At 40.0% G+C, this 14,105-nt stretch overlaps 1 protein-coding gene across 1 annotated transcript; it reads left to right on the top strand.

Moving 5' to 3' along the window:
• The first annotated feature begins 1,304 nt into the window (after positions 1–1,304).
• LOC118811832 (urokinase plasminogen activator surface receptor-like) lies at positions 1,305–7,909 on the top strand. The gene is made up of 5 exons (XM_036576364.1): positions 1,305–1,451; positions 3,566–3,685; positions 4,118–4,252; positions 5,588–5,707; positions 7,292–7,909. The coding sequence occupies exons 1-5, from the start codon at positions 1,400–1,402 to the stop codon at positions 7,501–7,503; spliced, it is 639 nt and encodes a 212-aa protein (XP_036432257.1). The 5' UTR covers positions 1,305–1,399; the 3' UTR covers positions 7,504–7,909.
• Positions 7,910–14,105: the final 6,196 nt, after the last annotated feature.

A 14,105-nucleotide genomic window follows, 5' to 3' on the forward strand; every position in this document is an offset into this window, starting at 1 on the left:
ATCTGGGTCCACACCCCAATGAGCATCGCCAGTGGCAACAGTGGCAAGGAAAAACTCTCCTTGAGAGGAACCAACACTCAAAAGGGGAACCCATCCTCCTCTGGTCAACACTGGATAGCAAACACCATTAGTATAAAATATGAGAATACAAAACAGGGAAAAACAGGCCGAACAATAGTTAATTAGATAGTATGAGATGACGCAGCAGCATCATTAGGAGGGTCAGTTCATGCAGGTGAGGTTTGCACAGCGTTGTACAGGGGCAGAGGAAGCAACAGCATCAGTCCGCACAGGACGGGCAGCTGTTCAACACAACAAAGAAATCACATCACATCACCTTCGCATAAAATTGATCACCCTCGCATAAAAACCCGATCTAGAGCGTCTCAGAGATTTTCAGGGGGTGACATGCATGGTGAGTATGCAGGCCATGGAAGAACTGGGACATCTGAGCTGCCAGGAAGATTCCTGTGAAAGGTGAGTTCATGGCGGGTGATGAATGGTTCCACAGTGAGCCTCAGGATCTTTTCACGGTGCCTCCACGTTCTTTCAAACTGCCATTAATGAAATGCACTTGCATTCGTAGGGGGCAGTTGAAATTCTTCCTGAGTTATATGTCATAACCGTTGTACCGGTTTACCACAAATAAGCACAGATAACGCAACATGCAAACCACACTAATGCTATCCCATTTAGCTGAACGGCTAATGTTGTGGTCACGTTTCAAATGAAAATGAAAACGCAGCTCACCTCCTACTGTCTAGTCCAATTCATCTAAATCAGTCCACTTTATTTCTGAGGCAGTGGACATAAAGGATTGGCCAATGGAGGCCTTTTGCCCACTCAAGTTTAGAGGCACTATTGCATCAACTTGCAGAACCAGACCACAAAAAGCCACAGTAGGTCAGATGTGGTCTGTGGACGTTTCAGTGTGGTGTCACTCAAGCATAGGAGGCTTAGCCTATGCAAGTGTTTCCTGACCATTCCTCTTTTTATGGGTATCATCAGGGACTGGGCATAGAAGCTCCTGGCCTGGGCTTCCGTTCCAGCCAGCACCCCTGGGTATCATCAGTATCATCAAAACGAATCATATCAGACCAATTATAGTCAGCCTGTAAACGACAACAACAACCAGTTTATAACAGTTCTTAAATAGTTCATTTGTGCAAATGTCTAACAAAAATATCACGTTAATGATGCTGTGTTTCTGTTTATCGTCCAGCCTTACGTGTAACGACGAGCCAATCACAGCGCAAGAAGCGGAAAACGGGTGGGAAAAAAAAAAACAGCGGCCCATCGAATGCTCTAATATGGGCAGATGTTTTTTTCCCAGGCGTTTTGGTCATTTCTTCCTCGCCCTTGAGAGAGAAGGTCCAGCCTAACGGTGTAGTTCAGAGGGATGCTGGAAAACATGCTTTTCACCTTCGCCATTTTAGCAGTTTTTGCTGTAGGTAAGTCAAAAGGTTTCTTTCAGTTTAATTGAACCTGTTAGAGTGGAGACACAGCAGAAAAGTAATGGAAAACAGTGCGTCAGGAAACGCTTTTGGGGGGAATTTGGGAAATTACATTTTCTTTGAGGAAAAAAAACGACTGAAGTTGGCTTTTTCGAATTCCACCTTAAATTTAAGGTGGAACGGAAATGCGAGTAAGAAGCTGGCGCATGTGAAGCGCTTTGTGGAGCTGAGAACGTCCTCTGAGACACCTTTACCAGCAAAACATCCACTGTACACAGTTCTGTAGTGGAATAATTAACAGTATGAACCATTTTGAGTGCCTGTGTGTCCAGACCCTGCTCATCCAGCGTCTGTTATATCACCATCGCCACTTTAAAGGACAAATCCACCGAACTTTTCAAATTTTCTGCATGATTCAGTCGTTGAGCAGAGTCGTTCAGGGTGATTTGATATGAAATGCTTCACTGTAGTGAAGCTAACTGACTCAGGCTTCTTTACAGTGGTGGTGATAGAAACCAGGAGTCACAATGACTACAACACACATATAGCCATTTCATTTTATTTATTTATCTAAAACCACCAGTGAACCTACAGGTGTCTTTTGAGCGTTTATTTGGAAAATAAATACTCTGTGAAAGACGTTGTTTACATCTTAACTACTGCAAAAATATGCAGAAATTTATAAACTCGGTGGAATTCCCCTTTAAAGGGAGTCTGCTTCTTGCTATTAATTCTATTATACCCAAAACATGACTGCTGGAGGGAGGCTGAGATAGCCTGCAATGAATGGGAGAGAATGCTAAATGGCTAAAAAGATACATGAACGCCTTCAAGTCCCAGGCTTATTACATACTAAGGCTTATTATTCAGCAACTACAGGGATTTCAATGCAAACTGGCTAAGCCATTCTTAAGTTATAGTGTGGGTACCACTTTAAAACAAGATTTTCCTTATAAAGTGTTCATGAATGGTTAAAAATGAGTTCATTAGTGATTATTAATTAGGTCATAAAGACCTCAAAATCATTAATGAGCAGTTAAAACACAGATAAAAAGGGCAACAGTGACCTGTTTGCTTAATAGTTAACCCACATACAGTTCTTCTGTTAAACCTCAGATTTTGATGTTTACTGATCTTATTTTGTCTTCTCCATCACATTTATTGTGTTATAACTGCTTATTAATGGTATTTAAAATGTTTATGACCTAACTAATAACCAATAACAAACTAATATTAAATCATGCATAAATGCTTTATAAGGGTAATCTTACTCTAAAGTGGTACTGAAGGATGTAATTAAGCTTTGGGCCCACCTGGTGGGCTCTGGCCATTTAAGGGGTTAAATATGTTAATAGTCTTTCACGCAGGACTGACATCATCACTATTAATAAGGCACTGTTATGGTCGTATAACTGGAGTGGAAAAGTGTGAATTAGCATTATGTAAATGATAGAAATCTGACAGAAGCTTTTTAAAAGAAAAATACACTGGATTACCAAAGATCAATGTTTTTTTCTGCAGAAAACAAAACATACAACCAATTTTGATGCATATCTTAAAGAAAAAGATTAAAAATGGGTGGAAATCAGTGCACGTCTATGGGGAACACTTCCAGGAAGTATGTGGTGCTAGAGCAGTGGCTTCATTAGAGTGCCCTCTGCTGGCAACCTAAATATATACGGTATATATCTATGGCTGAAATTCTGTATGATGTTCTGTTTAAAAAAAATAACAGAAATTGTCTGTAAAAAAAAGTAGGAACCGTTCACAATTGCACTTTTCCTCCAAAGGCCTTCCTAAACTTCATAAACATTTATTTTGGGCTCGCACAAGCCCCATCTTGCGTTTAATCAACCCATAAGGGCTCACCGAGTGGAGGTTCTCCTGAGTGAATTTTGTCACTATTCTGTAAACATGTCTCTGTATTGATCAGTGGTAGAGCCGAGTGCACATGGCAGTGGAAACTGAGTGTCTAGCGGTCAATTTAATGCACACTTTGGAGAAATGAGTATAGCACAAAAAAAATAAAGTGGCGTAGCTCTGAAGTCTCTGTTACCTGATTGTGCATTCATATTGTGGCATATTCAGATTTAGCATTACACTATTTTCAGATCCAGCTGATGCAAAGTGCGAAGTATGTCGAGCTTCATCATGGGGAGAATGCAGAGGCAACGTGACGGACTGCGGCCCAGAGCTGTCCTGTGTGTCCTTCGGCGCCAGCCTCAGTGAAAGTGAGGCCATTTCTACACAGTTCTTCTTCAAGAACTTCTTTCATTTGTCCTATTAATTATTTCTCATATTTGAAACAAAGTGTACAGTAAGGGCCTGACTGATGTATCAGTGATATTGGGCAAAACTAAAATATCGCTCAGGCCCTTATTCTGATTTTTCAATCGATACCACATTTATGTCTGTAAATAGAAGAGAGAAAAATGGACAAAAGTATGTACGTAATTCAGGATTCAAGATGGCCGCTCTATTTTTATTGATAACAGTGTATAATACTCATGAGTGTGATGAATTAGATGGTAGTTTCAGTCTATAATCTCCCATTGCTTGTTAGCCACATTAGCCTCATAGCTCCCGTGCAAAACTAAGGAAGAAAACTGTACTGTAGAGTGGCTAACGGAGCTGCACCCGTGGTTTTGTTGAAATGATTGCAGGGGGAGGCCAGGAGACCACAAAGAGGGTGGGCAGGGGGTGTGTGCACACCAGCCTCTGCAACAAGGAGCTGTCCACTAACTTCAAATATGCGCAGTGGAGAATACAAACTGGATGTGACGGTGAACCAGAACCACGTAAGGCTAACACCACTCAGCCCCTTCATGTTAATGCAGGTCCATGCTAATCTCCAAACCGTGACAACATAAGGTCAAAACATGGGGAATAAACTTCTTTTAGCATCCTTATAGGATTCTAGTAGTTTGTTAGCGGTGAAGTCAGCTTCTTATTCAAATTCAGTTACATTCTGGACTTCTGCACCGTTTTAAGGTGGAACGGAAAACTGGAAGACATAGACACTTGAAGCTTCTAAAAGACGTTTTACGTGAAGCCTGTGACGCACATATTAGCATATATTTTAGCAGTTTCACTGTGACTCTTTCAGTAGTGAGCGCTGGTACAGAACTGCCGCCGCCACTGTTTTCCATTTCTAACAACCCACTGATTAGGCTGCTGCTTGTATTTAGTCAGTGACGTATCTAGAACCTCCAAAAGGCATAGAGTGACCTTTTTCTCATTACATTGGTCCCACCTATTGGAAATCAAAAACATGATTGGTTCTTCTTAACATGTTAGGACTTTACTTTAGCTCTTGAAGTCCTAACCAATAGGAGAGCTTGCTTAGCTATATCTATATAGATTCCACAGAGAATATTTTTTTTTCTTTTATTTACATCCTAAACTTAACGATGAAACAAGTATTTTTAGTACCTATAAATTATTATTATTAGGCCTTCTCTGAGGACTACCTGCACCATAACAGATGCTAACCATGTTTCTTGAAGGGTAGAAATTGTACTAAAAGTCTTCTTAAAGCTGTAAGATTTTTTGCTATAATTGAAAGAAGTAGCATTAGTCAGGAGGGGTACTGAACATCCCTGTTTTTAAGCCACACTATGTAAGATTTGAGGATTTGGAGACCTCTGTGGCACAAACGTGTTATTGCATGCAACGTGTGGAAGACGATTTTGTAATGTAGGTTGTGTTTCGGACCCCTTCCCTGAACGGACGAATCTGATGATTGCGAGCGAAAGAGCGTTAAAAGAAAACTTGGTAAAGGACACGTCTCCCAGGGCTGTGAGTGAATGATCTACTGTTGCCATCATATCTTCATGTTGATTTTGCATTTAAAATCTAAACATTGAGCCAGACCTTCTTTTGGAGCCTGTGCTTGTGACATGGTCTGAAAGACTCCCATGAAATCCGATTGTACTGTTTTTTCCTTACTCAGTAATGCTACTTCTTTCAATTTTAACAAAAAGTCTTACATAGTGCAGCTTTGACGTTTAGAGTTTGATTATCCATGAAGTTGGTTTAGCCATTGCAGCATCTTGTAGTTTGGATGTTTCAGCAGCTGTTATCAACAGAACTACTGCAGATACGTTACCTCCACCTGTCTCTCTTCCATTCAGGTCAGTGGAATGCAGGACAGCCGAATGGCAGGAAGTGTTTTGGCTGTATTGCTGCGCCCTTTGAATGCACTAAAATTGTGGAGTGCAGTGGTGAAGAAACTATGTGTATCAATGCGGGAGGTAAGTTAAGTTCCACTTATTAGTCCCACAACAGGGAAATTTGACTTCTGCATTTTAACCCATCTGTGCAGTGAAACACCCACATATGCACTAGTGAACACACACACCAGGGGGCAGTGAGCACACTTGCCCGGGGGAGTGGGCAGCCCTATCCACGGCGCCTGGGGAGCAGTTGGGGGTCTTGCTCAAGGTCACTTCAGTCACGTACAGTTGGCTCAGGGGGTGGAACCGGCAACCTTCCTATAGTCTTTGTCATGAAAACCCAAATATTTTTCTCCAAATAATTTTGGAGCTTTTCTATTGGTCCGTTCACCACAGTGCATCTGGCACTTTGTAATTAAGTATCTATAATAACTGTATTTTATATTACCAACCCCTGCTATTTTTCAAGATCTGTTTAGGCAGGGCACAACTGACTGCCTCTAAAATTATGGTTAGTGCACCTCTCATCCAATCATAATCATCTCTGAATGTTCCTTCCTTTGGAGCTTTGGCAGAACTCCTCACAAAAAACCTGCAGTGAGAACGGGGGTGGCAGTAAATTAGAAAGAATTATGCTAAGAAATGGTGGAAATTTGTTACTGACGAAGTTTTGAACTGACAAAATCTTTACAGCTCAATGTCAGAACTATTGATGTACAGAGTTAAGTCCTTATAGGAAAGTCTGTTCACTCAGTGGCCATCTTTGCAACGCCACAGGGCAGTTATTTCCAGCCATACAAGACCAGACCTCTCTCTCTATAAATGGGGAGAGACCAAAATACACAAAACTAAGGGTCAAATTATTGTGCAGAAATATATTTGAAATCACTGATAAATTCTGACAAAAAAACCTCATAAATAGTTTGTAGCGTTTGGCTCAATAACACACAAAAACATGATTTGTTGTTCTGGCTACATCACGAGTCTGCTTCACAAACCTTCACAGAAATCATGAATCAGCAAGCTGGTTGGCTCTTTTTTTTGAAGGGCGGAACTTACTCTGTAAACAGATGCTATTTTAAGCGTTATGAGCGTTTTAATTCACAATTCAACCAGCGACTGTCTCCTCATTTATAACAGCTCTGCTTATACTGGCTCCATGGCCACTTTTAAAAAGGAAATTTTTATTTTTTTAAAATACAGACTCATTTTTCATTTTTATTTTTAAAAATGTCAGTTCCCGACTTTGAAATTTAGATAACATTGTATTACTGGAATTTTGGTCCATTTCTTTTGGTCCATTCATCATGAAATTTACACACAATGTAAAGGACAGCAGGCATTTTCAGATGTCCAAAATGGAAAACTGCAAAAATGCAGATACAAGGTTTTGTTCTAACAGCAGCAATAAATATAATAAATTGCGTATCAAAAGATGGGCCACAGTCTGTAACTGCAAACCCACAAAATGCACCTTAATGGTGGGCGTAGACACAAGGTAGATATACTGGTGACTCTGTGTATTTCGTAGTTCCAATATTAGAAACTATAAAAAGTTGTTATTTAGGCCACATTTATGTAATATCGTTAATAATATTTTTTAGATGATGTCACTTTTCAGCATGATAATCAATGGATGAAATACTCTGTTTTTTTTTTCAGAAATAGTTGCTGGGAACCTGATGGTGAACAGAGGTTGTGCCACAGAAAGCATGTGCAAATATGGCGAAAACGTCTCTGAGATTTTGGGTACGAGGGTAGTAGGCAGTGTTTCCTGTTGCAAGGAGAACCTCTGTAACCACAGTGTGATACTGAGAGACCCACCTGCCCTACACTTTTTAGTGCTCCTGCTGCTGATTTTAATGCTTATTTGATCAAACCTTTAACCATCCTTCTTTTTCTACTTGGGTCATTTGAAGAAGCAGAAGTTAATGTTGCTTTATTTTATTGTGCCTAATTAATTTCGAACCCAGAATTGAGCCCTGTGGGACACCACATACATACCGCATTATATGTACTGCAGTATATCCAACAGCGCTGGTCCATGTAAAAGGGAGAAACAAAGCTTTCTGAAGCAGCAACGCTTTCCTTAAAAAGTGTTTATTATGCTAAGTTTTTCAAAATATTGCTGTTAATGTGAACCATTTTGAAAGTGTTCCATGTGATTGTTAGAACCGCAGCAATTAACCAGCTGGGTCCTAGCGTGTGCTACTTTTGGGCTAAAACTGTTTACAATCTGTCCTTCAATTGCTTTGACAACATGTTATTTGTTTTTTTAAAAAAATAAATAAATAAAGGTAATTAGTAATGTAAACATGTCATTTGGTTCTGTTACATAATGAGTCACCGTAGAGGCTGCTTCTAGAACCGGTAACAACTGCTGAATAGCATGCATAACCTTACGCTAAACCGCTGTAGCCTAAATAGTGTGAATAGATGGATATATAGTTAGGTCCATAAATATTTGGACGATAACAAAGTTATGGTTATTTTAGCTGTCCAGCACAGCAAATTGGAGTTGAATTAAATAACGAATGAGCTCAAAGTGCAGACTTTCAGCTTTAATTTGAGAGCATTTACATCCACATTTTCATGTTCATCCATTTTCATACAAGACCACCCATTCTTAGGGGCTCAAAAATAATTGGACAGTTGGCTGCTCATCTGTTCCATCATTATTTCGCTTACTAAGCAGATAAAAGGTCTAGAGTTGATTTCAAGTGTGGCATTTGAATTTGGAATCTGTTGCCGTTAACTCACTATGAAGGTCAAAGAGCTTCAGTGCCAGTGAACCAAGCCATCATCAGGCTGAAATATCAAAACAAATCCATCAGAGAGAAATAGTAAAAACATTGGTGTGCCCAACCAACTATTTGGTACATTTTTCAGAAAGAAAGAACACACTGGTCAGCTCAGAAACACGAAGGCCCAAAAAACGATGGAAAAAACTGTGGTGGATGATGGAAGAATTCTATTTCTGGTGAAGAAAAACCCTTCATAACAGTCGTCCAAATCAAGAACACCTTGCCAGGGGTCGGCCTGTCTGTGTCAAAGTCAACAATAAAGAGACGTAAAAACTAGAGTACATCCAGAGGGTTTTAGCACAAGATGTAAACTAAAATCAGGGTGATCTAAAAAAGCCTGCGCCGATGCAGAACAACATCTTACAGACAGATGATACAAAGATCAACTTGTACCAGAGAGATGGGAAGAGAAGACTAAGAAGGGAAGGAACTGCTCATGATCCAAAGCACACCATCTCGTCTGGTTGTGCTATTATTTAATACAATTAGTGTGCTTACATGCACTTAATTATCCGATAACTGCATAAAACCAGATTTCAGTAATCTGATCAATGCATTTACATGCACTGGAGTAATCAGATAATGGGGAAACTCCGGGTCTACATGAGTCAGGCAGTAATCGGATTTCTGCTTTGCAACCAGCCAATAAACTCACAAGACGTGACGTAAACAGAACGTAAACCTCAAACTTCATGCAGCAGCTTTGTTTTTAAAAACACCGCACCACTTTACCTGAAAATGTGGAAGAATGTGAGAATGTGATGAACAAACATCATCTGGAAGATGAAGAATATTTAAATCCTTCATTTCCTTAAGCATGCAGTCGTTTTCAGCAACACTCCAAAAGTGTTTTGCTGCGTCTCGTGGCGACGCTGCTCGCTTATTTCTGGCACCGCCGTCTGTTTACATGCGCAGACTGAGAAATCAGAAAGAAATCAGAGTAAGAGTTTACATGCACTGAGAAATCAGATCACTGAGCTAAAATCCAGCTAAAAGACCGCAGAAACTTGACAACTCTTGACGATCGCCCTTACAGGTATAAGCCTTAATCCGAATGTCAGCAGAAGAGGGGAGGGTTTTTTTTCTGTGCACGCTTCTCTGCAAACAACATATTCCATGAATGGCTATCATAGCATAAAGTCACCACAGGATGAACAACAGGACCCTTTTGAACCGACATTCAGAAACATGTATGTTCTGGAAGTTAGGGCTGCTCTTATCTGTTTCTTTGTCACTTGTGAGACTGACAATCACAGAGAGGTGAGTTTCCTGTTTCAAACTGCACCAGAGTTTTCACTTGATCGCAGAGTTTTACGTAAAAAGGGTACAACATGTTTGACAAACACATACACTCAGTAATTTTCCACTAACACTGAGCTGAATATATGGTGAACGCATAGGCAAAAGCATCAAATCAGTACAGCTACATCTTTACTACTCATCACTAAATAAATCAATTACCACAAAACAGAAACTGAAAAGCATGCAGGAGTAATATCATAAGAAATTCAGATGGCATTTTAAGTGTAAATTCAAAAGAGAAATTGCATCCAACTTGATTTTCTTCTCTGCTGAAATCTTGTGGTTTGCTGTATGTCAACAGAAATGGCTTGTGGCCGATGTTTTTCTGTTTTTCGTCTGCATGGGCATTATCTGGAGAGCTTACAGGAAGTGGAGGCAAGACCACAAAGGCTGCATTTGCCTACAAAGTAACCTACTTTTGATTCCGTAACAATCAAGTGCAATGTTTTTGCTATTCCCTTAATAAATTTTTAGTATGCACTATAGAATATGGCTAAAAAATACTGTAAGATATGCATAGGAACATTTCCTATGTCTATTTCTATTCTGCTACCGCCATTCTACTATCACCCCATTCAACAGCTACCTCGAGTCCATGAGTGATGAGGAGTGCCATCATAATCTGCCTAATGAAGCTGCTGAATATATAGTTACATGAAAGTTTTCAGCTTCATCTCTATCTGTATCATCTGTATTGTACCACTGATTATTATGGACAGTAATTTTGAAACACCTTTCTATTTATCAAAATCAATAATCAACTGTCATGTCTGTTACCTAGCAACTAACCATACGCACACAGCTGAAACCATGGACCACTGTAGTCGTGCGTCATTCTGTAGTCGGCGCCATGCTCTTATGCCCATATTAGGAACTCCGGGTCTAAGCTCTGTTTCTCTATGGCCAGAATGAATATACGGGTATACCTGTAAATATGCGCTATGGTAGATGATCTTGATAAGGTAGCACAGCTGGTCAGAGCTCCACCACAGCCCGCCTTAGTTTAGTGTAGCTTAGTGACATCAAACTGATGCGCAGTAGCTTTAGCTCGCATGTAGCAATATTAGTATTATAGCTCTTTAATGACCTCGTAATTCAGAGGATCCAGTGGTATTCAGGAGAAAAATGTTCACAGGACAGAACGTGTTCAGATCGGGATCTGAACATTTTTATTCAACAGGGGGCGATAAAGGCGATTTTTCGAAAACACTATTCATTCTGACCATAGAGAAATGAAGCTCAGACCCGGAGTTCCTAATATGGGCATAACGAGGACTACAGAATGGCACACGACTACAGTGCTCTATAGATAGCTGTGTTGCCTGTTGAGGTGATACTTCTGTGCGTCCACCATGTTGGAGCGGTCAAGATCCGCTTGTGGACAAATTCACTTGTAGTGAGAGACGATGAGTCTCAGGATTAAATCAGCCACAACTTCCTTATTACTCAACTGATTATCACCAAATTTGTTTTGTTATAATTCTCAGACACAGATTAATCCAGGCTGCACGGATCTGCTCTCGGTAGCTTTTATTTCTTTAATAACTGATCGTACTAATTAGCCGTCCGGACCAGCAGGAAAGTATTCAGTCTGCACCTGATGTTAAAAACCGAGTTTAGCGCGAGAAACACAATCAGACACATCAGCAAATCCATCAATGTGTGAATCACGTCTAATCTTAATACACATAACAATAAAATAAACCCCACAAAACACAGTAAGAAGGACGAAGCTAAAGTTGGCTTCCTATTCGTCAGCTTCTTCTTCAAGTTTTCCCGTTCCACCTTAAATGGTGCAGCAGCCACTTTCTGGTGCCTGAAGCTGCACCATTTAAGGTGGAATGGGAAAATTCTAACAAGATGCTGGCAAATAAGAAGCTGACTTCAGCTTTGTGTAAGAAGGTTCTAACGTTAATCTGTTTTGAATATCTACATGGATTAAGGAATGCTATAACTTAGCTACTAAGCTTTAACCATCATTGTAAATAAATAACTACTACATAAAGCTAAGACCCCCTGAATAGACTATTAAATGAAATAAGCTTAATATAAAACCAGAGGAAGAACAATCACATCAACAGGTTCTCTGTGCATCACCACCCACACGGCCACATCTACAAAAACATCACACAAACAGTATGCATCACACAGACATGAGTGTGGATCGCTGCGTTCCCTCCGTTATATAATCCTATCCCACTTTCTGAGTGTAATATTCTTGAAATAGTATAATATTGGACAGTGTCTTTCTTAAACTATCTAGTACCAACTCTGAAATAATAAATTATACTTATGTACAAATACCCTAGACCAGTGATTGGGCACCCCTGGACTAAAGAATTCATGAAAGTCCTCAATAGTAAGCAAATATTGGTCCGCTGGCTTAATAAGGTCGGCAACCCAAAGACTGTTTGCCACTGCTGATCCACCCTCGGACGACCCAGATTACTGTCCTACATACAAGCTCTAACTAGTTTTTAATTTCCTTAAACTGATTTTAAATGCACAGAGACTTTTATTTTAGAAAATAAACTGAGACCAATATTACAAACAACTGAGAGAAATGACTAGGCTTAATATAAAATGATTTTATAGAAAATGTTTCATTCAAATGATTTTCTAAACTAATTTAACTAAAGAATGGAAGGAAGGAAAAATCAGTAAATTGGACTGTGAGTGGAAAATGAGCGATGATAAGTGGAATTTTGTCCAGCAGTCTACAACAAGTGGGCTGCCCAGAAAATGCTGCGCATAACACCAGTGGACCACCAGCTATCAGCAGGCCAACAGTGGACCACTATCCTCTTGCTATCAGGGGTGTTCAACAAAAATGTGTTTACCAATGGAATTCAGCAACTGCCAGTCTTACACCGTGCTACTGTCTCATCGAGCCAGTTAGAGACTTACAACCAGCTTGTTTAAGTGGTTATCATTGCCTAGAAAAGGTCTTCAATTTGACTATACACCTGTTCTTAGTGAAAAATCAGCTTGCAACCAGTTGGTGCAACCATCTTAAAGTCACACCCATAAAGTTGCACCAAGGTGTAAAAGCCCTGTTGGTGAACCAGCCCAAAGATATGCTTGCATGGGGATCTGTAAAAGCAAAACCTGATACTTTGTCAGAATAGAGGATGCCCATTTTCAGAGGTAAACACAAATAAAAACGCTGTTGAAGATGAGTTGGACCTTCAAACGAGTTGAAGAAAAAAGTTGCTGCGTCGTTGTCGGCAGTGATCTGCAAACTGTCTACATGTTTGGCAGTATGCTTTAGTTTAGGATGTATATCATCACCCTTCATGTTCCAATATTACATTTGATTTTGTTTTTACTACAATAGTGTTGTAATATTGGAATATATAGGGTGATGACTGCATTGCTATCAGCAATAGGCTATAACATCATATCATGCTACTGATATGTTAACACAGTAACCTTCTAAACAATAACAAATAAATGATGAATGATTTAACTTTACATTGAGCCATCACACTTAACAGAAATACTTCATTCAAGAGGGTGTGGAGAACGTTTTCTTGGAACACTTTGGGCCCGTTAATACCAATCAACGATCGACTGAATGCCACTTCTTACTTCAGTATTCTTGCTGACCACATGCATTCCTTCATGGCCACATCCAGCATGATAATGCACCATGTTAAAAAGCAAAAGTCACCTCAAACTGGTTTCATGAACGGTGAGTTCAGTGTTCTTAAGTGGCCTTCCCAGTCATCGGATCCGATTCCAATAGAACTCCTTTGGGATGTGGTAGAACGGGAGATTCACAGCATTAAGAGCACCTGAAAAATCTGCAGGAGCTGCATGATGCAATGGACCAGAACCTAAAAGGAATGTCTCCAACATCTTGTGGAAAATGCCATGAAGAACTGAGGCTATTTTGAGAGCAAAGGGAGACCTTACTAAGCAATAGTACAGTTCCTAATAATGTGATCTGTGAGTGTAGATCAAGGGTGTACAACTTCGGTCCTGGAGGGTCAGGGAAACCACGAAACCGTGCTGGACACTGGCCCTCCAGGACCGGAGTTGTTTTGGACTAGAAACGTGCCTGTATGCAGTAAAAAAAGGACACTCCGTTGAGTGTCAAAAAATGTTCGAAGCATTTCAAGTTTTGCTGCAATGTATTCTGACGTGGAAGCACATCAACCAACAGAAGCATGGATGGGTGGGCTGGTAGAACACGGATGAAAATCCAAGATGGAGGAGAACTCGCCTCAGTTTTGTACAACCCCATTTCCAAAAGGTTGGGATGCTGTGCAAAATGTAAATATGTTATTGTTGCTATGATGTGCAAATAATTTAAACCCTATATTTCATTGGAAATACTACAAAGACAATATATCAAATGTTGAAAC

This window comes from Colossoma macropomum, unplaced genomic scaffold, assembly GCF_904425465.1.
Source record: "Colossoma macropomum unplaced genomic scaffold, Colossoma_macropomum, whole genome shotgun sequence".
NCBI classification, from domain to species: Eukaryota; Metazoa; Chordata; class Actinopteri; order Characiformes; family Serrasalmidae; genus Colossoma; species Colossoma macropomum.